Source organism: Halichondria panicea, chromosome 4 (assembly GCF_963675165.1).
Source record: "Halichondria panicea chromosome 4, odHalPani1.1, whole genome shotgun sequence".
NCBI lineage: Eukaryota > Metazoa > Porifera > Demospongiae > Suberitida > Halichondriidae > Halichondria > Halichondria panicea.
Genome location: NC_087380.1, coordinates 4,238,475 through 4,261,400, shown reverse-complemented (window position 1 = coordinate 4,261,400; position 22,926 = coordinate 4,238,475). Strand labels below are relative to the sequence as shown.

Here is a 22,926-nt window from a genome sequence, read left to right as displayed (position 1 = left end):
AAAAGCGGGATCCAGGCGCCTTTTTTCACAATTCCAGCTTTCAGCCTTTTCTTCAGCTTCAGCTTCAGCCAAGCCTCCTCATTCGCCAGCCTTCGCTCACTTCCCACCAAACAACGATCATAATGACTACTACAGTTTCTCGAGCCCCCTTCAGCAACATCTCCAACAAAGAAAATGAGGCACCAACCACAGTACCAACGAAGAAAAGCCGTCAACCTTTGGCTCCACTGCCAGTAGAAGAGCCTATCCTTGAAGAACAGGTAAAACAGCCTTTCTGACTTGCTGTGACCTATATGTATGTGCAGCTTTCTTGTATGTGTGCATACATAATTATTGTCTCTACCTAGTACCTCGGCTCGTAGGCCTTGTACCCCAGGCCTCACATAGCTGTATACGTATGCATGCTCGTTTTTCCAAAAATGTGTGTTAGTATAAATAATTTTTTGCTGCTATACTTATAGATGGAAGTAGTAGAGGAAGATGCTGCAGATCGAAGACTAAAAGAGCTTGAGAAACAGGAACCTCTGCTTCAGGAGAACCCAAGAAGATTCGTTCTATTTCCCATTCAGAATCCAGATATCTGGCAGTTTTATAAGAAAGCTGAGGGTAAGATCACTATGTTTGTTGAAATCTTCACGTATGCAATGTATAACAGATAATGTGTACATGTGCTTATTGTTGCTTTTGGCGTTATTCTTGAATTTTGGCGCACTTTTTTGGTGGGCTGTAATCTGATAGGTCAATTTTGCTCAATTAGTGCATTCCAGTGGCTTGGCGGCCTTGAAATTGTGCTTTGTGGTTTATGGTTTATTTTGTTTACAGCTTCTTTCTGGACAGTAGAAGAGGTCGACTTGTCTAAGGATATGACAGATTGGAACAGATTGAAGGTATGTACTGCTTATAAATGTATCCATGGCAACGTACGGCACTTGTGTATTTTTGAGTATAACTATTCTGTCTTCCACAGCCTGAGGAGCAGCACTTCATCAAGCATGTGTTGGCTTTCTTTGCTGCCAGTGATGGCATAGTCAATGAGAATCTGGTGGAGCGGTTCAGTTCTGAGGTGCAGGTCACCGAGGCTAGGTGCTTCTATGGATTCCAGATTGCCATCGAGAACATTCATTCGGAGATGTACAGTCTGCTCATTGACACATATATCAGAGAGCCAGCAGAGAGAGAGTATTTATTCAATGCTATTGAGACAAGTAAGTTGCTCTGGGTGTGTATTGCAATATTCATAAATTATGTCTAGTCTACATCATTTTTCAGTGCACTCAATTGTGATATTATTCATTGATATGGTATGATTAGCACCCCTTTTTCCTACAGTGCCCTGTGTGAAGCAGAAGGCTGATTGGGCACTCAAGTGGATTGCATCCGAAACTGCATCTTTCGCTGAGCGAATTGTTGCTTTTGCTGCTGTCGAGGGAATCTTCTTTTCCGGTTCTTTTGCTGCCGTCTTCTGGCTGAAGAAAAGGTTGGAAAAATTAAATTGTGCTTAATGATTGCATCTTTCACTCTCTCATTTTAACCTGTAGGGGATTGATGCCTGGTCTGACGTTCTCTAATGAGCTGATCAGTCGCGATGAAGGGTTGCACTGTGATTTTGCCTGTCTGCTCTTCTCCAAGCTCCAGCACAAGCCCTCCTCAGAGAGAGTGAAGGCCATCATCACTGATGCTGTCTCCATTGAGCAAGATGTAAGTGTAGTCGTAGAAGTGTATACTTAATTTAGCTCGGCATGTAAACGTTCCTATCTACCATGCATAGTATAATTATGTAGAACACCTATTTATTATTGTGGTGTACCCTAAACATTATTTGTATTTCTATATACAGTTCCTAACGAGGGCTCTACCTGTGAGCGTGATTGGCATGAACTGTGAGCTGATGAAGCGCTATATTGAGTTCGTTGCTGACAGGTTGCTTGTGGCTATGCAGCAGACAAAGGTAAACCCCAAGGAAATCACTTCATTATTGTAGTGAGCATCCTGTACTCTCTTTCTGTATGATTATTAGGTGAAAGTGTAGTACTAGTTTTTATGGAAAGCTTATTACTCTTTTATTGGTCACAGGTTTATAACGTTGAGAATCCCTTTGACTTCATGGAGAACATTTCACTGGAGGGAAAGACTAACTTCTTTGAGAAGCGAGTGGGAGAATATCAAAAGAGTGGAGTCATGTCTGACAAAGCAGAGCACGTCTTCACACTCGACGCAGACTTTTGAACACAACACATCATAATATATACATGTTTTTATCTATGGTATGCCCTGCATCACCTGTTATACAGTGCTAATTAATCAATGTTGCCTTGGTGCCTGTCAGAAATATCACCCTATGAATCCTTACATATTGATGACCTCTAAATAATGGGCGGCGTATTACCGAATTTTGGCTTCCGGACCATAATTTTATTGCCCCTGGAGCTAGCTAGCTGAGTAAAGACAACACAGTTCAGTGCAGTTTACACAAGTACAAACTCACGAATCAGTGCCAAAGAGAACTAAGGAGAATGCCTGAGTACCTGAAAACCGCGGTTTGTACACTAGTAGATCTCTACAGTATATAGCAATACCGTATAGTATCTACTTAATTTTATACCGTGCAAGAAAATGTTAATGTGAAATGAAATAATGAAGGCCACACAAACTTGCCAACTCTGACTGAACATAATTTTTAGTGTCAACCGTAATTACTGTTTGATTTTTTCTGGCGCTAAAAAAAAGGTATTTGTGATGTCAAGGCTGCCTTTAATTTTTGGCCGACATTTTTGTTCCCAGGCAGTTTTTTTCTGAACTGAAAATAGACATGGATAGGATCTGGAATAAATAGCACTGATTTTTGCACCTTTGGTTGCCTCTTCAGTCTCTATTGTGTTTACGAGACTAAAATAAGCCCTATACTATATGCTGCATTTAATTATTATAAGGGAATCAGGTGACTGCACACTTTTGTTCACAGGATGAATTCAGGAAGGCTCTTAAGGATGCAGGAAATAAGTGGGTGGTAGTGGACTTTACTGCTAGCTGGTGTCCACCATGCAAAATGATTGCTCCTATCTTTGAAGTGAGTAGTACGTACCTAATTTTATAGCTTGTAATTATAATTATGGCCACAATCCACAATTAGATACTTAAAATATCTCGATAAATTGTTTTTTTAATACACACACGCTGTTGGAAAGCTTCCCACGTGTATTAGCTGCTGACGTTTAACTCTTTACTGTACTCACTAGCTCAGCGACCCAGCTAGGGCCAACCATACACATAGTCAGTAGCGGATCATCGAAATACCTACAATAGTCATTGTATACCTATTGTTCAAGGTCACGTACATGTACAATAATCATGTAATTGGTCATGCTCTATGTAAACTTGACACATAGTTGCCTATTGTTCATGTTTAGGCTCCTCACTAGGCTGTACAGATGCACGTAGTGTAAGTGCGTAATAGCTCAGTGTCGGTAAGTAGTAACCTGAGACGCATTAGGCAGTCAAAAGTTATATCTGCGTGAGAGCATATGAGGAGATGGAGCTTCTTCTTTCTTATGTATAGTATTACGGACTCTAACCACATTTCCTTGGTTGTAATACATGTGCTAAGTGCTATGTAAATGTGTGGCTGATAGCACTTAGCGGTTTGACCATCTCCTCATATGCTCCGGTATTACGTATGTGACTAATCTTGAGGCTAGGCTAGTTTTTGACTGTCAAGCTACTTTTATATTTTGACCCCTTGAAAGAACACAAAGTTGGCAAATGTTTAATGCTCGCAAAACATTGCAGTAATCACTCTCTGTACTAAATTGCACAGACTTTAAGCAAGGAATTCACAGAAATCAAGTTCTACAAAGTAGATGTGGATGAAAACAATGTAAGTATAATTATAGTCAGTTCTCTTTTGCATCTATTACCAGAAGCTTGTGTGTCCTCCTGTATAGGTTAAGGAAACATTGTTTTATATTGTTTGCCTCAATACACGTGGATATTAAGTGCATGGACTCTCTGATTTAACTTCCTCGTTATATGTGAATGTAGTGGTTCTGAAATTTCACCTCTTTCTAGGAAACTGCTGAAGACCAAGGCATCCAGGCTATGCCCACCTTCAAGTTCTATCAGAACGAGAAAGCAGTAAGTTACGGTAGTGTATATTATTTGCGCCTTGGATTAAAAATGTGTGTCAGGAGGTATCCGCTTTATACATGCAGTATCATTTATAAATACCTCACATTTAATACTCCAGATGAAAACGATGAAAGGAGCCGACGAGAAACAGTTGAAGAGCAATCTAGAAGAATGCAAATAGCTATACAAGTCGTGTATAATCTTTGTGTCAAGACAATTTTTAGGAATATCTAGTTTTTGGAGATTTACAACTTGGTATTGGAGGCAGCATCTTCAAAACAATAGTTTTCTTGGTATTGGAGGCAGCATCTTCAAAACAATAGTTTTGAAGATGCTGCCTCCAATACCAAGTTGTAGAAAGCAATATTGGTATCAAAAGAAAGCTCTTAGTGAGGTTTACTAGAAACAAAGTGGATATTTGGTGTGAGCTCATTTTACCTCTGATTATAGCAACTTTATTGAAAAAAATGCTCAAAAAACATGAAAATTTATGATTTGTATGTTTACTGTACAAAATACGTGATAGCAGCCCTAAATATCCACTTGGTTTCTATTGCACTGTAGTAAGAGCTTTCTTTTGATACTAAGATTGAATCATGAAAGTGATTATTGGAGACAGCGTCCTTTAGTTAAAGTAAATAGCAAGTTAATGTACACAAGGCAGTAACCATGGCAACGGTGTTATCATCCTGACCCATTTTACGTATCTAATGTGAATCCCGAATAAAAAGGTACACAATGACAATGAATAGACTGCAATGCACCCTCATTTATGGCCGATATTTGTGAAACGGCCTTAACCAACCTGAGTAGTACTTGTGTACCATAAAGTGTCTATTAGAAGATATACATGGAGTCTACCAAGGCACTGCAGCCAATCGAATCATAGTTGATACAAGTGCAAAAAACATTTTGTGAAAAAATGGGAAGAGTAGGGTTGGAAGAGCATGTGCACTGAAGTAACAAAAAGTTCGAAAACAAGATTGTGGGTTGGTATAGTCTTGCATGCTCCAACTAGTTGGGGGTGGGGCACGATCTTTAACAGTTGGGTCCAGCACTACTTCTCATTACACCTCTTTCTTTATTTGAGACGCTTGATCACCTATTTGACCATCAACTTGCATGTGTTTCTACATAGCTAATGACACATTTGAATGAGGCTTTTTCAAATTAACGTTTCTTTCTGTTACAGCACCGAAACACATGGTGTAATAAATTTGAGACTCTATAGATGAGCCCTGCCCACCCAAAACTCGAAGTAGTGCTGGACCCAACTGTTAAAGATCGTGCCCCACCCCCAACTAGTTGGAGCATGCAAGACTATACCAACCCACAATCTTGTTTTCGAACTTTTTGTTACTTCAGTGCACATGCTCTTCCAACCCTACTCTTCCCATTTTTTCACAAAATGTTTTTTGCACTTGTTTGTAAACTTTTTTCACTGCATGCATGCGTTAATATTAAAGTGGTCTTGAGAAACCACGTACAATATTTTAAGTAATGACGTTTTGTGTCTATTCTAATGGGCGTTCCTTTTAGGGTTACCCATCTTGTTCACATCCTTTTGCCAGCGGCTCATCCAACATGCAACCCTACTTCTCACCATTATTTTTTTCACAAATTTTTTTTACACTTGTTTGTACCTACAATTTTTCTTCACAGGTACTAGCATAGATTTATCTATGGTGCTAGCTAGATCAAATATCTTCAGTAGGTGGCAATCTACCTTTACTATGCGGATAAAAAAGAGCTAGCAACTGTACTGAATTTTTATTTGCACTGTTGCAGTTTGTGTCTGTTATGATAATTTTCATAAGTTTTTTGGTCTGCATGCAATAATTTATTATCACAAGCCCAGACAGAGCAGGCTCAGAATGCAATGAAGAGCTTCAACATAATTTTCGAGCATTAACTGGAGCGGTAAGAATCGACAGTGCAAAACACTACTGTTGCTATAGACCTCAAGTGGTTGCTAAGATAAGAGGGGTGTGGCCATGCTTTCTGCTATGTCTGAGCATGCTCAGTAGGTAAACAATGGCGACCTCAACTCTGCACCTGTTAAAGAGGGCGTAGCTTCCACCCTAGCAAATTTAACTTCGAGGAAAACAGATTAGTTACTGCACTACCCAAGGCGATTGAGAACAGTACGGTGCCATTACTTTGTCCTGTGGACCTCCAGTTCTCTAGATTATCTGACTGATGAACGTGAGGAGAAGATGAACAAAAAGTGGTTGTTACCCGAGGCGCGCGTGGGCGGCCACGGGTATAGTAGTCCGTTGGTCTGTTTGTTTGTTTGTAATGTGTGAGTCTACTCACCTGCATGCCATGGCACTGCGTTTACAGCATGGATAGCCTTCATACAACAAGTTATTAATTTTAATAGTGGCAGAATTTCATGTTAAACCTTCGTTGTCAAATAAAAACGAGCAAAAGCTAAGAAGCTTGTGACTGGGTCTGCTTACCTGGATGCTCTAGCACTGCGTTTACAGCATGGGTAGCCTCCACACAACAAGTCAGTACTTCTAATAGTGGCAGCTTTCGGTGTTAAAGCTTCGTTGTCTAATAAAAGCGAGCAAAATGTAGCTTGAACAGAACTTGCACATGCGTTACTTATAACTGAAGTGATCCTGTACCAGGTCCAGAAACAATGGAACAGGGTCACTAAAGTAGAAAGCTGTATATACCAGGAACAATATTGGAACAGGGTCACTAAACCAGAAAGCTTGCTTTAGCTGACTGGGATCCATGCAGGACCTGGAGCCATACTTCTCTGAGACTCCATGCTTCTTTGCTGTGATCCTAATCCACAGTGCATATATTTATAGTACTACTACCTGTTCTCAAATGTTTCAGCATGCCTCCAGTCTGGTTTAGTTTTATTGCTCCTGAGTTGCTGTGCAAGTCATGCATGATGATGATAACAACATCACTATATGCACTGCATTATATCAGTCTTCTGGTTTCTTTATAATCATGTCACCAGCCGAGGGTTTGCACTTTAGTGCTCTAGTTTTTTTAGTTTTGCTGTTATAACTTTTTCATACAATGTTCAATTCAGTTCATATTTCACACAAATGTCACAAATGATATGGGCAACAGATATATAAACTCAAAATAACTTTGTCTTGCTTCTTGGGTGAGATCCAGAGGGGGCCTTTTTGCTGTTTTCGACCCAACCCTACTATTAGCACGATTAATTTATCCCCAGGCCGAGTTATCTCTAGAATAACGGAAGATTAGGGGAGGAGTTTTACAGGCAGTCAAGTCGCCAGTGTCACACTTCCGCAAAATTAATCAGCCGGGCAGGAAGTGTGCTACAATAAGAAAAACGTATGTAAACAAAAGCAGGGCTAGTTTACTTTAAGCTTGAGTTTAACACTACAGAGATTCTTTATGTTGTCCAAAAACACAGTTACAGATAGAGTACTTTACAGGCTATTATTTCAGCTTATATTTTCAACCCAAGCGCATTGTTAGTGACTGAAATTGAACAAAGAGTTCAAGACAAAATGGCGGATGGAAGGTACACGAGTGTAATTTTAAAGATGGTCAAATATTTCTGTAACTGGGCACAAACAAAAATCGCTGATATTGAAGGTAAGTTATTTTATTATAAGGTAATGATAGTTGCTAGTTGTATAGACATGGAAGACAAAAATGGCCCCAACGTTTTGACCCAAACAAATTTTGTGTTATGTTGTAGTAGTAGTAGTAGTATGGGTAGATCTGTCCTAAGCACTTACTAAAAACTAATATTTATCTTCTCTGCCAAACACAGACTCCATTATAGAGTCTGTACTGTGATCTTGATGGTCATCTTGTAAAAACTGGAATCTGAGTCTCAATACAGTCATCTTCAACATCTCCACTTTGAGAATGAACTGGGCCATCCTTTGTTGGTAAGTTTTCACACGAAATACATCGACATCCAGGCCCACATGACCTAGACCCTTTAATGCATCTACGAGTGCTACATCCGGTTTTGCATTTGCAGCCCAGTACATAGTCCAGTCTGTCTTGTACTTTCTGGTAGTTTGCTGGAATGTCTCATGTCTTTAGTTTCTACTGTGGTGTTACTTCGCCATGGATTTTTACATAAACTTACGTTGCACTTTTTACTCGTTTCCTTTGGGAGCCAACGAGGCTTAAATAGCGGATTGTTTTGCAAGTTGTTTAGCACATAGCAAATGCATTGTTGTATTCCTAATGTTAAGCTGTGTTTATGAATGCCTGCAACTCACTGTCCATTGCACCGAAGTGCTTGTACTTCCCTGAACGTCTGGTACATAGTGTACACGGGCCACAATCACCGTCGTGAAACTTACTTTCCATGAGTCTGTGAAGAGTATATAATTATAATTTACACTGCTGTTTCTCTCCCCAATTGCAGTTATTCACCAAGAAAGAGAAAAGAGAAAAGAAGACAATATTATACACCTGTAAAATGTTATTTATGAATCATAATTGTATGTACAGTAAAATTTGACGTGTTGAAGACAATTATTATGACTAAAGATCTTAGCAGTTATCTTGTCATTTTGAATTTTTTTAGATTTTATTCCAAGGATAACTGTAAAAAGGAGCGTTGGGCACAAAACAAAATTTGTTACACCTGTAGTACTGAACATTTACATGTCAAAAACACCTAAGTATGTGTGAAGTGCTTAAGACAAAAATGGCCCCAAGCCAAAGAGAGACTTGGAATGAACACTGTTATCTTAACTTCAACCACACATTGGTTAACTGATAACCCCACATGGCTGGCTACAGCTGACACCAGATATTTGCTGATCATGTACAGTTTGCAGCAGCAGTTTTGCAACTTTTGTAACTTTTGTGCAAGCAGGTAGTAAACACTCCGTAAATCCCCGTAAAATGTTGTATACTATATGTAGAAATAATTGTATTCCCACGGCAGATAAACTTGTGCAGGCTACGTGGACATCCGGTACACTGGCGACTTGACTGCAGGGTTGCGAATAGAGTCTGGATCTCCAATTCCAAGAAGTGTTTCTTCAACAGTCAAGATGCCAGAATACCTCAAAACAAAGGTAAAAATTGCACACCATGATCTTGGCCTAGCTGCCTATCTTTTGGAAAATTATTACAGCCCCACTACCATAATTATTGAAATTCAAGCAAATTATATTGAAGTGTCCATGTGAGTCTACGTCTAGTCTAGTCTGTCATTGAGCATAATTTGAGTAAGAAAAGCCAACCTGGTCTGGAAACACCCCCTTTTCACCCGAGGCAGCTAGAAAAATGCTGCGGTACTGGCCGTGTTGAGACTCATGAGTTGTCCCATTGTAGAAAAACCAAAACCACTAACTACCATAATGCGTGGGTGTACCGTAGTGTTGGAAACAAAGGTATCCTCGAGTAACATCTGTGCTATGCTGCGGTTTTGTTGAGGCCATCACAACAATACCTATTTCTACACACAGTGCATAATAAACTACAAGTAACTGTGCTCAGTCCGTGCAACTCACTTATTAACCCGAGGCGCGTGGGCGGCCACGGGTTATAGTAGTTGTTTGGTTTGTTTGTGACAGGTGAATCTACTCACCTGGATGCCACAGCACTGCGTTTACAGCATGAATAGCCTTCATACAACAAGTTATTAATTTTAATAGTGGCAGAATTTGATGTTAAACCTTCGTTGTCAAATAAAAACGAGCAAAAGCTAAGAAGCTTGTGACTGGGTCTGCTTACCTGGATGCTCTAGCACTGCGTTTACAGCATGGGTAGCCTCCACACAACAAGTCAGTACTTCTAATAGTGGCAGCTTTCGGTGTTAAAGCTTCGTTGTCTAATAAAAGTGAGCAAAATGTAGCTTGAACAGAACTTGCACATGTGTTACTTATAACTGAAGTGATCCTGTACCAGGTCCAGAAACAATGGAACAGGGTCACTAAAGTAGAAAGCTTGCTTTAGCTGACTGGGATCCATGCAGGACCTGGAGCCATACTTCTCTGAGACTCCAGGCTTCTTTGCTGTGATCCTAATCCACAGTGCATATATCTAAATACCTGTTCTCAAATGTTTCAGCATGCCTCCAGTCTGGTTTAGTTTTATTGCTCCTGAGTTGCTGTGCAAGTCATGCATGATGATGATAACAACATCACTATATGCACTGCATTATATCAGTCTTCTGGTTTCTTTATAATCATGTCACCAGCCGAGGGTTTGCACTTTAGTGCTCTAGTATTTCAAGGTCTATACCTATTGTATTAGTTATAACCAGCACGCTTACAATTTACACGATCCATTAGCTCTAAAACAGCCTTGGGACTTATAACTTGTCTCTTTTTACTGGGTGTGGTCAGTCATTAGCAAGTACGTGGTTCACTGACTAGACGTGTTATAAATTGCTGTAAGAGATGACGTCTCGAGGAAACACAACTTTCTTATTTTTGTGTAGTTACCCGGCAAAAATTTGCTTAATAGCCTCGTTCATAGGGCATAGCGCGGATAATTTCTTGAGGCTCTATTGCAGATTCAATGTAAAAGCATCACGTACACCACTCCGTTGCCAATCTCTCTAACTCTTCAATCTATGATTTGATGTATAGCCGTACTGCATGTGTTACCGGTACGTCTATATGCAGCTGTACAATACAGATACCAAAAATTGAGAACCGTCAAGATCCCTGTGAGATTGCACTCTACACTACGACTACATGTAGCTCATGTAAGCGCTAGCTTGGACTGAATGCAATTTTTAGGATTTTTAGGTGCTAAAAAGATGCGCCATTGTGAAATACATACATGTAACTACGTATAGGGTTTTTTGGCCCTGTAATTACAGCAAGTACGGTATGTGTATCTGCAGAATGAGTATGATCAGGCTCTAAAAGACGCTGGTAACAAGTTGGTGGTAATAGACTTCACTGCTGCATGGTGTGGACCCTGCAAAGTTATCGGCCCCAAGTTTGAGGTATGTACAATGCATAGGATGTACTAGTACTTAGTTTGAGGTACATGTATGTACAATGCACGTATAGGATGTACTAGTACTTAGTTGGAGGTATGTACAATGCACGTATAGCAGTGGCGTAGGAAGATTTTTTGCAAGGGGGGCTCATAGTATTCTGGCCACCAACTTCGCAAAAATCTCTGCGTTATCTCTGTGGTAGATCTAGATCACTTTGCACTTTAGACTTTTGAAATCTAGCCCATCATTGAAATAATCACGTAATTACAGTTTAATAGCTAGCTCAACAGTTCAAGCTAAACATTGCTCTCCAACAAGGGGGGGCTCCAGCCCCTGGAGCCACCCCACTTCCTACGCCACTGTATAGGATGTACTAGTACTTAGTTTGAGGTATGTACAGAGAAAGTACGACCCGGTCAAATTAAAACATTACATGGGGACATCATCTGCTTTGAAATCACAACAGAAATGAATTATCCCCAGGCGCCCCCGGTCGAGTTTGAGTTATTGTCCATTCTTTGAGACTGTAATATTTGCCTTCTGCTGCTAGGGTATAAATTTGAACGGTTTGCTGCAGGGTAGATGTAGGTGGTATTATATAGTCAGCAGGAAAACTGTTAATAATTATAGTGCAAAGATCAAGATTGCAAAATAAGATTTTTCTAATACCGGTAATTGTTAGTCATCCATGTTTATAGTGGCGTAGGCAGAGGGGGGCTGACAGGGCTAGAGCCCCCCCCCCCACCTTTTGTGCTCCATCAACTCCAATGAAATTCAGTGCCTATGCTCAACGGATTTGAGCCCTGCCCTTCCCAAAATCCTGGCTACGCCACTGGTTTAGGTGGCATATATCAAAAGTTCGGGACTAGGTAATATCCTTGCTCCCTGCACTCGAGATACTAGTACAGCCTGTACAAAAGGTCATTAATTAAAACATCACGTGGGGTTTATAGCCTTATTATTCACATGGAAGGCGTCCCTGGGGTTTTGCACCCCACTACTAGCTTCATTTGATTTAGGATCCTGAGGGTAGGTCAGCAGTCCCTTCGGCTTCTATATTACATACCTCCTAAACATTGTCTAACTTAGTTTCGAATACGTATTTAATTGCGAATTACACTGTACAAGCCTGATCGCATTTCTAATTATTATGATTTGCATGCAATTAAGCATGTTTGTAAGTCTTCGTTTACATTTTAAACCCTGTATTACAGTATTCGTTAGAATTCAGGAAGTACATGTATTAATACCTTGTATTAATACCTTGATCCTTATGTGACTAGTGTCTAAGAAATCAGAGGTGCCCTAAGGGTAGTCTGTGAGGCATATTGTTTTCCTATCCCCACTGTTCCATGACAGCCCTCGACCATTCCCTGTAGTAAAATCCAGAGGTTTTTTGATATGATGAACTCTACATCATATAGAGTATTTTATATATTGCCTACAAGGGATTGCCACTTTAACTGTAGGCGCAACAACATGCTTACTTCCATTCTTGCAGGCTATGAGTCTTGAATTCACTGATGTGAAGTTCTACAAAGTGGATGTGGATGACAATGATGTACGTTGAAGTTTAAGTATCCCACCTTGTTATTATGTATTTGCATGCACTTTCCTAATTCTGAGTGTGGCTGTCTGTTCTGGGATGTTATTTTCCATTGCTAAAGCTGATTAGGGGACTAGAAAGCTGCTCATTATACGGAGTGGTCGCTCCTGAGAGGTTTCTTTACATTGAAGTTTCAATCCAGACCTGAGCACTTGGCCGTTATATACATGTAGCGTGTGGTTGCTCTTTGGAGGTGGTCGTTAATTGAGGTTCCACTGTACTTAAATGTAGAACTTTGTTTTGAGACTGACTTCGTTGTGTGTGAATGCGCAGCGGGGTACACGGTAGTGTTTGTGTGTGTATCACCACTTCTATACCTGCTCAGCTACAATTGAAGTACAGGTAAGAGCTTCTATAGGCTTTTAGCGGATTTTGGTCGAGTTATGGCTACTTTTGCTTACCTAAATTGATGTCCATGTCTCTTCAAAGTTGTGCATAGCATGCAAGCTATTCTATTTACTAGTTAGCTCTGCAAGGAGTGAGGCAAACCAAACATTTATTTTCGAGGATAGAGTTCAATACCGGAAGTAAACGATGATTCCAATGTTAGAGGTTCAAGGTCAATCCGCGAAATTTTAGCTCCTCAAAAAAAAAGCGCTACATGTATATACGGTACACTCCTTCAGTAATTACTTGTGTGCACTATAATAATTATTAATTATGCTCTATTCAATTCAGGAGACTGCTGAACACGTAGGAATTTCAGCTATGCCCACTTTCAATTTCTACAAGAACAGCGAAAAGGTAGGTAGGTACATGTGTACATGTAACTGCATGTTGTAGAGATGCAGATATTACACTTTAAGGTGCATGATTACCAATTTGATCTCTTAGGTGACACATGCACACAGATTATATCGTTTTGTGTGGCCATACTATGTCATGTCGACTTGAGTGACGAAATGATTAGCGATTATTTGTAATTATTCTCCTACAGATTGGATCTGTGACAGGAGCCAATGAGGCCAAATTGAGAGAAAAGATAAACGAATTGAAGTAGCTAGTCTGGATTTTGAACTATAATTATGGATCGATGCAAGCCCTGTACATAATTAAAAAGTTGTATTATAATAATTATGTAATAAAAATTGTTATAATTATAGCAAGGAAAGTTATATTACCTTGAAGGTGTCACCGCATGATATGTATCATTGTGTACATAATTATACTAACATGTATCTATAGCTACTAGCTGTACTTGTAGAATATTATTTCCAGTAAAATACAGATTAGAGCTTTGCCCTATAGCTCTTCATGCATGGAGTCCCATCAAGGGTTTGAGCTACCCAATGACACTTAAGTTTTGTGGCTCATGAACTCTTTTATGAAGGTTAATTATAGCTGATAATTATCGTTGCTTCATTATGCCCATGCATGCGCCAATAGCTATAATAATTATAGGGGCTCCGGGTTTGTCTATATATAAAATGTCAATTCAGAAACGGTGATTTTTTTGAGTAAAAATCAACTGCATGCCTGCCTGCACTGCATCGCTTGTGTTTTGGTAAACAACGCCTACGTTTTCATGGAGGTCAGCTTGCCCACAAAAATAACAATATCTATTTCAGATATAGCCAACATGTATGGGGGAAACCCCCTCGCTTGTGCCGCTGGGTCAACTGTTCTCGACGCGAGTTATATACAATCTATAATGATTATCCACAAGCTATAATTATAAGCCTAAAATTAAAACGGTAAATTATTGTCTGAGTGTTGGAGTTTTATGATCATGTTCCCAAAGACAGTGTTAAGCACAGTCATGTCATCTGGAAATTGTTATCACCATGATTTGCCGTTCAGCAGTAAATCTGAAATGCTAAATAGAAAATCGTCGTGACAAAATACCATAATATAATTACATCCAGCATTAGGACTACAATCCCATGCTCCAAATTATTTTTGCGCGGCTGTAACTTTAATGGCAAAATTAATTTTATTACATGTATGAACTCCAGAGAACAGTAGAGAGCAGCTAGCAAACAGAAATACACACAATAAATGATTTATATAATAAGGTCAATTAAACCATTCAATCAAGGTGCACATACAGAAGTTACACTACTTGTAGGTTCTTGAATCAGTTCATGATTTCTTGGAGAGAAATTCCTCCACTTTCTTTGCATACATTTTTGGGTCCATCTGTAACACCATACAAGCGCCATTAATTAATGCGAGCGTGTATGTATCACCAATAAAATTTAGTGGTAGCTACATGTAAACAGACAACAGCATCTATTGGATTGCATTCATCAGTGAAATGTATCAAGTACTATGTCGCTGTTGCAATAATTAACAGGCGTTCTGTGCAATCAAGGCCTCAACTGCAACTTATACACAATAAGATACATACCTTGCTGCTAGCACTTCCTTGCTGCTGTTGAAGGGCAGTTGCCACGTCAGAGAGTGCTTTTTGGTAGGCTGATGCAATCTGGGCAACTGACGGCATCGAATTCCCGGCACTAGACTCTCCCTGACCACGCCCACTAGAGCTTGGCTCTCCTCCCCCTCCAGAGCGAGACTTGTACTCTTTGACGTAGTCAGCATACGAGCCATGAAGTAGAGTTTCTTTCTTAACACCATAGTCATCCTCAAAGGAAGAGTCAGAGCTACGGGACTGTGACCTAGTCCGTGACCTGAAGCAATGGAGACATCAACTCAGTGCACGTACATGTACACACGTTAGTACATGTAAACAAACATGCACACTGTATACAATGCACGTCACAAACTATATACAGTGCCAAGGTATAGGGCCATTCAATTATAACCACCCAATAACAGCTAGGTACACATACATAATATTACTGTGCACATACCGAAAGGTCCTAAACGCTGCACTCTTGGCATAATAATTTATCATAGTTCAGCCTCAAAGAGATAATACATAATACATGCATGCACATAATTATAAACACGACATGATTTACATGCACAATTGTCCACTCACCTCCTCCGGGAGTGCTTCTCTTTCTTGCGTTGTGACCTCTTCTCGACCTTCCTACCCTTCTCTCCAGAGCGTCGAGACTCATGACGGGAGTGATGCGACTCCACACGTCGCTCGCCTAGTGGAATAAAAGGCAGAAAGATAAGCAAACACATAAAATGTGAATACATATTCGGACTTACTACTGCGGGTACTACTTGAGGACTTGCGATATTCCACTTTTCTTTTCTTTGAGTCCAACAGAGCTTCTGCTTCTAGCTGATGCTTGCTATAAGAGGTGATGAGAAAACAAGACATTATAAACACATAATAATTATTATGGACTTAGTCGAGATAGTAGTTAGCTAACAACCTAAAACGCTTCCCAAATACAATATGAAGAGTCCTCGAATAAATATACAACTATATAATTATACTGTACAATTCATAAGAAATTGGCCTAACAAGAGATGACAACAATTGTTTAATCAATAAAAATACAGTGCATAGTACAAGAGGATATGAAATTGAAAACGAATTGTTAAGAAAATAATTGGAATCGAACTAATTTTAAGCATGTGTTTTGCTCCAGTTCAGAACATATAAAACAGATTTTTGTGAGTTAATGACAATGAAAAATAAAGGTGTGTGAGTTAGACCCTCGCAAGCCTATCAAGGCTTGTCTAAGGGTGACAATCCAAGGTGTTTTGGTACCGTAACATACATATACCAGTTATAGGGAAATAAAGTTCACTTTCTAAACATACAATAGAGTTCATTCCTAAATGGAGTCCATTTCCCGCATAGAGGCTACCAAAAGTCCTTAAGTAAGATAAGGTGTCCATACATGTAGTCCTATGTGTATGACAATAGAAGACAGAAGCAGTGTCCAGTGCAACGATACACTACTAGAAAGTTCCAATTAATACCCACTACTAGTTCACAACAATTTTTAATCCATGTCTACAATGGAACAAAGTTCTTTTTACGTATCTTCTACACTAAGTCCATAACTGTAGCTTTATATTACGGAGAACCACCACAATACTTTGAACAAAACACCAAAACCAGGATCTTCCCCCTCCACACCAAATCGATCAAACACCCACTCAAGTCGAAGAGCTCGTAGAGGGAGTATCAACAGAGCTTTCATTTTTCTTAGCCCCTTTGTTTTCAGTTTTTTTATGTGCACCACTTTCGATATCTTTCTTAGCCGGAGAAGACTTTCCAGAATTGTCCGGTGGTGCTTTGATCTCAATAGCTCTTGAATGAGGGGCAGATTTGCTCGCACTAGTAGAGACGGCTTCTTGTTGCTTTTGTTTCAACTGCTGTTGTTTTCTAGCTCTCTGTGCCGAGTAGGCATTCTTGGATCGAGCACTGGTGATCGGAGAGTTTGTCGGAGGTGAGCTGTTAGAGCTGGTAGTTGTTGGCGGAGCACTGGTTGAGGGTGGGGGTTGTGAGGGCTTGAACTCGGGAGGAAATGGCTTGTTGTTGTTGTGCACGTAGTGTGGTTGTGCATGGTGTGGAGGGGGTGTAGTCCACCAAGGTCTGGACGGTCGGAATGGACCACCATGATGAAGTCCTAACCTTGGAGGGTGCATCATTGCAGGGTGACCAATTTGATTCCTAGCATCTCCAGTCATTGGTCGATAAAATGCTGCACTCATATGAGCGTAGCCGTACGGGTTGAACATCGGATGAGGATGGTAGGGCATTGGGGTGTGCCGTGGATGGAAATCATGGCTTCCAGAATGACCACCGTAATTTCTACCACTGGTTCTCTGATCTTGGTTGTCACGGCGAACAGAAGGGTCTGTAAGGATGTCATCATCGGAGGCTATCTTTGCCCAGAGTTGACAGAGCTTCTCTCCAACGCCAGGCTCCACCTCCTACAGCATACACGAAGGAAATAAAGAACTCAATTATCGACACATTGTAAACAGCCATTTTTTTTTTACCTCTTACATGGTTGAAGTATGTGTAGCAAAGGGCAATTCTAAAGGCGTGTCTAATTGAGATAATCATGAATTACTAGTCATTAGCTACACAGTAGGAAGCTTTGAGTAACAATAATTTTACAAAAGGCGTATTTACAGTGCCACTTAAAACACAGGAAGTGAATATGCATGAGGGGTGTTTTAAATTACTAGTACCCTGTACCTGCCCATCTCTACTGATTTTGACAGGTTTGTTCTCATTCCAGGGGTTCTTGAGGTCCATACAGGCAGAGAAGTCTAGCTCTCCTCTGTGGTGGATATTCATGAATGCAAAATACAATCATATGTTTGTGTGCATGCACATGCCCATGCGTGTTTGTAATTGCAGCTAGCTAAAAATAGCAACAGCTATACTACATATACAAACAAAATATATGCATGTGCACCCATGGGAACTAAGGAATGCAATTCAAAAGTGACTATTCAATGCCCAGTGTTCACACAGTGGATGCCAGGCACACAACCTGATCATCCTTTCTAGGACGAACAAACAACCAAACCCTTTTTATCTGGTATGCAGAACTGATAAACAATGACAATTTAATGTAGCACTATACTGGTCGTATTATAACTTTCTTTGTACCGTTGTTAACCTGCATGTGTAGTCACGTTGGTTGTATTATACCTTACTTTGTACCATTGGTATTATACTTTGCTTTGTACAACAGTGTACCTGTGTAGCCAGTCTAGTTTGAAGACTCCTCCAAGCTGAGATTGTGATATGTGAGGTGGCAAGACCCACTGGATACGCTGACCATCATGACGAGACTCGGAGATCAGACGAGCTATGCCTTAAGACCGGGGAATACATGTACATTGTCAACATGCATACATACATTAATGGCACTTAAAAAAAAGAGGGAAAATGAAAGCACAGTGAAAATTTAGTGCGTGTGTATATACATATTTTCTTGATCACCTATCTTGCTATGATTACTTTATTGCTATTACAAACTATGTGCAATATATCAAACAGATCAATAATAGGTAAACAATAATTTGAGGATCGAATGACATACCTTGAAATCGACCACTTTCACGAACTGAAAAAACAAGCAGGACATTACGACATTCCTAAGAGAGAGCAGACAAGAACCTTTACATTTGAACGAACGGCACGCATGTATACAGTACATGTACATGTAAGAGCGTCAAGGGCTACACAGTCTGTATTTGATGCACTCAACACAACAACTCACCCTATAAGCTTTGTTCAGCCTCTTCTCATTGTACGCAGGAGTGGACCAGACATTCTGCAAACAGAGAAAAGTAGAGTCAAGTCCAGGTAGACATGGTGATGCAATGCATACTACTGGTAAAGAATGTGTGACGTACACTAATAAAACCTGATACCATATACATGTACATGTACAAATAGCGAGTTTGCTTTGATTGGTAGCCATGGAAGTATCCCAGGCTGCTATGGAAATGGTCGGTTGGCGATCCAAGCCAAATAACGAGAAAAGTATCAGATACATGTACAGTGTACGTGCTATCTGCTGTCAAAGTTGTTGCTCTTGATGATAAAGTAGCGAGTGTTTATGACTAAGTGGCAGGGATAGTCGTAGTGCTAAGCGTTTACTCAAGACAACTATAATGTAAGGCTGGGAACCTAATACATGCACAATCATTATTATGCATACATTATACGGGCTAGGGTACGGTAAGTACCCTGTTATGTATATGAACTAATTACAAAGTACATGTAGTCTACACACCTTGTCCTTGGCTATGTCCACGTTGTCAAAGTTGTTGCTCTTGATGATAAAGTAGCGAGTGTTTGAGAAGAGCTTGTCTGTGATTCGGTGAGGACCCGAATGCCTGTGGTCTGTGTGTGCGGGGGTGGGGGTGGGTGGTCAGAAGGGACACTTCACTAGCAGTGTGAACAATTAGCACAAACTATTTGTATGTTACACGTTATGTATAATACATACAATAAAGCACATATTAAACATACACAGCTATACACACATAAATCACAAACCTTTGCTTTTTTCCCTCGTTGATGATTTTCCACTAGATTTATCCTTGCTATTCTTGCTATCCTTGGGCTCCTCCCCACCTGAACAGAAGCAAACAATCACAGACGATGTCATACTTACATGCACAATAACATCACACGAAATTGCCTATAGAACAACACATTATAAATTAAGCGCAGAACAGCGTATCTTTGTACCTTGGCTTTCATCAAAGCGGATCGGTGAAATGCTTCTTTTGCTTTCTGCAAAATAGGTAAACATGCAATACAGTGATAAAGTGAAACCTGTTTATTGTGTTGGGTATACATGTACTATCAGTGGCTGTAATAAAGAGGTGGCTGAGTAATGACTAATACAACCAAGGCTACAGAGACTCTTGATCTGTTATATAAATATTGCTAGGTTGTGTTTACATGCATGTAGGTGTGGATGGCATGCTAATAGAGAGACCAAGTGCACAGACCCAAGTCAGAGGAGGCGGGACATGCATCATCAGCCACACGGCAATGGAATGTGTGACATACAACGTTTACGTTAGGCTCTTGACCTTTAACCTTTCATTAGTGTAAGGAAATGCGCGGACTCCAAACGTTCCTGTCACTGTTGCATGGAGTGATACACACCCGAGGCTGTACTGTGTAAAAGACTAAGGTATGGTGCCTGTTGTAGATCTACTGTTGTGCTCTCTAGCAAGCTCACATCACTTTCTAATATTGTTAACTGTTATGGAAGACGGAAACTAACCTGCCTAGACTGCTCTCCATAGTACATGTAACCATGTACAGTGAAAACCACTATGTTTGCTGATGAATTTCAAGCTATTGAGCCGATCCGTACACATATAATACCGTGAGATCGCTGCTGTTTTGGCTCCTAGAAAATCTGCACTTTTCATGCACAAATAGTTGTCTAAATCTGTAATTACTGTGGCGCAGATGATGCATGTCCTACCTCCTCTGGTGCCAAGTGTAAAGAAACCTTGCAGGAATACAGTTAGGGTAAGTCCTAACCAGAAAATTATTATAGCTAGGCCACACAGTTGATCTAAGAACCTTGATCTTTGTCTTTGCTGCTGGTGGATTCACTGTCTCCAGACTTCTCTTCTTCAGCACTGCTTGACAGAGAAGGGACACTATCCTTAGGGGACCCTGTGTGTGATTTTGGTGCACACTGGTGTAAGCATACTAGTACATGTAGATCACCAAGCATGCCCTACAAACATTAAAGAGGTGTACATTTGATAATTTATGATAATTAATTAGCTAGGATATGGTGGAGCTTATGAGTGTAATGCAGCCAAAAAAATCCCCAGGGGGCATTAGCTTCAGAAGAACCACAAGAAAGCTTTCACCACGCCTTGTGAGTGACAGGTACATTTATTATGCAAAGACATAACTAGACTCCAGACATCCCCCAACAACACAAGTTGATAGAATGCACACTGTAGACCAACATGAAGCGGGCTGGCTTACAATGAACACAGGTAAGAGTATGAGGAAATTCATAGTCCATGAACATACGTTTTGTAGTAGCTCCTTATACTGTACATGCTACATGAAAGCATTATCTAAGCTATAATGTGAAGCATCGTGCCAATATATATTGACTCGTACATGTAGCATGTCTACCAATCATAAAGGTAAAGAACCCATAAACTTTGTTTAAAAGAACACACCTTCAGCTTCAATATTCTCTTCTTGAGGTTGCATCTCCGAGGAATCACTTTTAACTACCCCTGTACTCTCCAACACTTCAAACTGTTGATCATCAGCCGTGTCGTGGAACTCAAGACTGTCATCATCCATCGGGCTCTCGTTCACTCTCACAACACCAAGCAACTCGTCTGAGGTCACGCTTATAGTTCTTCCAACATCTCGAGGCTTTCTCTTGCCTTCTAGATCTTCAAGATCAGGGTTACTGATTATTTCAAACTCCTCGTTGTCCGCTATATTTTCTAGTTGTGTGTGTGGTTTATAAATGGTTTGTGTTAGTGGGTACCATAATATTATATAGCAAAAGCACAAGAAGCTCAGTAGAGGATTAAGATTGCTACCTGGTGATTCCATTGATACTGTGTTGTCCTGGTCAGTCATTTACACTTCCAGCCGGTAGAGAGTGACCCTAGCTCAGAGATTTCCTTTAAGCCTAAGGCAACGGAATGTAGTGTTCAGCAACAACAAAGAGTTAGACACTCTAGCTACCGACGGCGCACCAGTATAAAATAATAAAATAGTAGCCGGAACTCCTTTAGACTTGTGACCTACCTCCCATAGGCCATGCACATGGTATGACCTGACCGTAAATATGGTTGATCTTTATTATTTTAGCGAACAAATTATAACATTATTTTTACATGAGTTTCAGCCACGCCCATATCAGAATGCTACCTGGAATCGAGGATAGGCACACAGCTGACCTTTGATTCCACATGGCAAAGCTGATTAGATACCGATATTCTACTGGATCTATTTCTAGACTGATAAACAACGTGAGAGATACCGGAGAAGGTATAACAGGTCATTCAGAAGTTCTTCAATGTCAGGAACAAGTTCAGGATTGCAAAAATGCTCTGAAAAAGTGGAGAAAAAAACTAGCAGCAGCCAATATTGAATATGAGGAAGTTCAACAACAATTGAAAGGATTGTATGTTAGGAAAACACATGTATATCAAGATCAGAAAAGAGACTTATCAGTTTTGCAGGCTATCAATAATGAAGAAGAGTCTCTGTTGTTTAGCGAGCAGAAAGTTGCTACTTCTGTGGAAAACTGCAAACAAAATGAAAGAGACAGCTTCGAATCACTGAGTGATGCAATCCAGGAGTCCCACGAGAAGGAAAGAGCTCAGTCTGAGCGGATGAAATACTACACTAGGATTGGATCATTGTTGGGAGCATTTTTCGGATTTCTTGGATCAAACTTTTTCATCAAGAGGCAAATAACACAGCATAATCTTGAGCAATCGAAACGACTTCTGCAGATTGAAGAAACCCTAAAACACGTAGCACACGATCCTTTACTTGTGAAAACAGTGGAGACCATTCAGCAACACCTAAACTCCATTGATCAATCTGTTGGCAGCATGTCTGATAAAGTGGATGGTTTCAGCACATCCACCAAACTCTTGGAGAGCACTGAAGGACACGATAGGGGAAAGAAATTTTCCTCAGGAACACTTGAAAAACCCCAAAATTCAGATGTTGTAGCTTTAGGCAGTGTAATATCCTATTCATTTCTGTTGACGTTGTTAGCCTTGATGTAAGTGTTGATGTAGATACCACGATGACATGATTAACTGTGAAGTAGTGAATGCCTTTAACACAAGGTGGGGGTCACTTGCAACGTATGCAGGATCAGCTGGA

The 22,926-nt window shown here is 40.3% G+C and overlaps 5 protein-coding genes across 6 annotated transcripts; 4 read left to right on the top strand and 1 right to left on the bottom strand.

Annotated features, from left to right (window-relative positions):
- Positions 1–18: 18 nt before the first annotated feature.
- Positions 19–2,329, top strand: LOC135334686 (ribonucleoside-diphosphate reductase subunit M2 B-like). The gene is made up of 8 exons (XM_064529963.1): positions 19–260; positions 462–606; positions 823–887; positions 968–1,205; positions 1,330–1,477; positions 1,539–1,698; positions 1,838–1,948; positions 2,074–2,329. Exons 1-8 carry the CDS (start codon positions 123–125, stop codon positions 2,224–2,226), a joined length of 1,158 nt encoding a protein of 385 aa, XP_064386033.1. The 5' UTR covers positions 19–122; the 3' UTR covers positions 2,227–2,329.
- A 51-nt stretch (positions 2,330–2,380) lies between these two features.
- On the top strand, positions 2,381–4,409 carry LOC135334691 (thioredoxin-like). Its single transcript, XM_064529968.1, has 5 exons — positions 2,381–2,537; positions 2,963–3,067; positions 3,815–3,874; positions 4,066–4,131; positions 4,244–4,409. The coding sequence occupies exons 1-5, from the start codon at positions 2,514–2,516 to the stop codon at positions 4,304–4,306; spliced, it is 318 nt and encodes a 105-aa protein (XP_064386038.1). The 5' UTR covers positions 2,381–2,513; the 3' UTR covers positions 4,307–4,409.
- Positions 4,410–9,014: 4,605 nt separating this feature from the next.
- Positions 9,015–13,792, top strand: LOC135334692 (thioredoxin-like). Of its 2 annotated transcripts, none has more exons than XM_064529971.1 (5): positions 9,015–9,176; positions 10,958–11,062; positions 12,561–12,620; positions 13,344–13,413; positions 13,603–13,792. In XM_064529971.1, exons 1-5 carry the CDS (start codon positions 9,153–9,155, stop codon positions 13,626–13,628), a joined length of 285 nt encoding a protein of 94 aa, XP_064386041.1. In that variant the 5' UTR covers positions 9,015–9,152; the 3' UTR covers positions 13,629–13,792. The 2 variants fall into 2 exon arrangements, with proteins under 2 accessions (XP_064386041.1, XP_064386039.1); XM_064529969.1 differs by having other exon boundaries at positions 9,016–9,176; positions 13,344–13,409.
- Positions 13,793–14,579: 787 nt separating this feature from the next.
- On the bottom strand, positions 14,580–21,855 carry LOC135335480 (YTH domain-containing protein 1-like). Its single transcript, XM_064530997.1, has 15 exons — positions 21,621–21,855; positions 21,243–21,521; positions 20,620–20,715; positions 19,765–19,809; positions 19,570–19,647; positions 19,304–19,413; positions 18,785–18,838; positions 18,605–18,659; positions 18,259–18,376; positions 17,749–17,833; positions 17,176–17,477; positions 15,792–15,877; positions 15,613–15,727; positions 15,016–15,298; positions 14,580–14,804 (listed from the first exon to the last, which is right to left on the bottom strand). The coding sequence occupies exons 1-15, from the start codon at positions 21,658–21,660 to the stop codon at positions 14,748–14,750; spliced, it is 1,803 nt and encodes a 600-aa protein (XP_064387067.1). The 5' UTR covers positions 21,661–21,855; the 3' UTR covers positions 14,580–14,747.
- A 93-nt stretch (positions 21,856–21,948) lies between these two features.
- LOC135335484 (mitochondrial potassium channel-like) lies at positions 21,949–22,847 on the top strand. Its single transcript, XM_064531000.1, has one exon. It carries the CDS (start codon positions 21,996–21,998, stop codon positions 22,824–22,826), a length of 831 nt encoding a protein of 276 aa, XP_064387070.1. The 5' UTR covers positions 21,949–21,995; the 3' UTR covers positions 22,827–22,847.
- Positions 22,848–22,926: the final 79 nt, after the last annotated feature.

Coding starts and splice junctions, on each gene's coding strand:
- LOC135334691 (XM_064529968.1), top strand. CDS start 2,514: ATGCCTGAGTACCTGAAAACCGCG. Junction 2,538..2,962: donor CTGAGTACCTGAAAACCGCG/GTTTGTACACTA, acceptor TTTTGTTCACAG/GATGAATTCAGGAAGGCTCT. Junction 3,875..4,065: donor TAGATGTGGATGAAAACAAT/GTAAGTATAATT, acceptor ACCTCTTTCTAG/GAAACTGCTGAAGACCAAGG.
- LOC135335480 (XM_064530997.1), bottom strand. CDS start 21,660: ATGACTGACCAGGACAACACAGTATCAATGGAATCACCAG. Junction 20,716..21,242: donor AGAGAATATTGAAGCTGAAG/GTGTGTTCTTTT, acceptor AATCACACACAG/GGTCCCCTAAGGATAGTGTC. Junction 18,660..18,784: donor GGCTGAACAAAGCTTATAGG/GTGAGTTGTTGT, acceptor GCTCTCTCTTAG/GAATGTCGTAATGTCCTGCT.
- LOC135335484 (XM_064531000.1), top strand. CDS start 21,996: ATGGCAAAGCTGATTAGATACCGATATTCTACTGGATCTATTTCTAGA.
- LOC135334686 (XM_064529963.1), top strand. CDS start 123: ATGACTACTACAGTTTCTCGAGCCCCCTTCAGCAACATCTCCAACAAA. Junction 261..461: donor AGCCTATCCTTGAAGAACAG/GTAAAACAGCCT, acceptor CTATACTTATAG/ATGGAAGTAGTAGAGGAAGA. Junction 1,949..2,073: donor TGGCTATGCAGCAGACAAAG/GTAAACCCCAAG, acceptor TATTGGTCACAG/GTTTATAACGTTGAGAATCC.
- LOC135334692 (XM_064529969.1), top strand. CDS start 9,153: ATGCCAGAATACCTCAAAACAAAG. Junction 12,621..13,343: donor TGGATGTGGATGACAATGAT/GTACGTTGAAGT, acceptor TATTCAATTCAG/GAGACTGCTGAACACGTAGG. Junction 13,410..13,602: donor TCTACAAGAACAGCGAAAAG/GTAGGTAGGTAC, acceptor ATTCTCCTACAG/ATTGGATCTGTGACAGGAGC.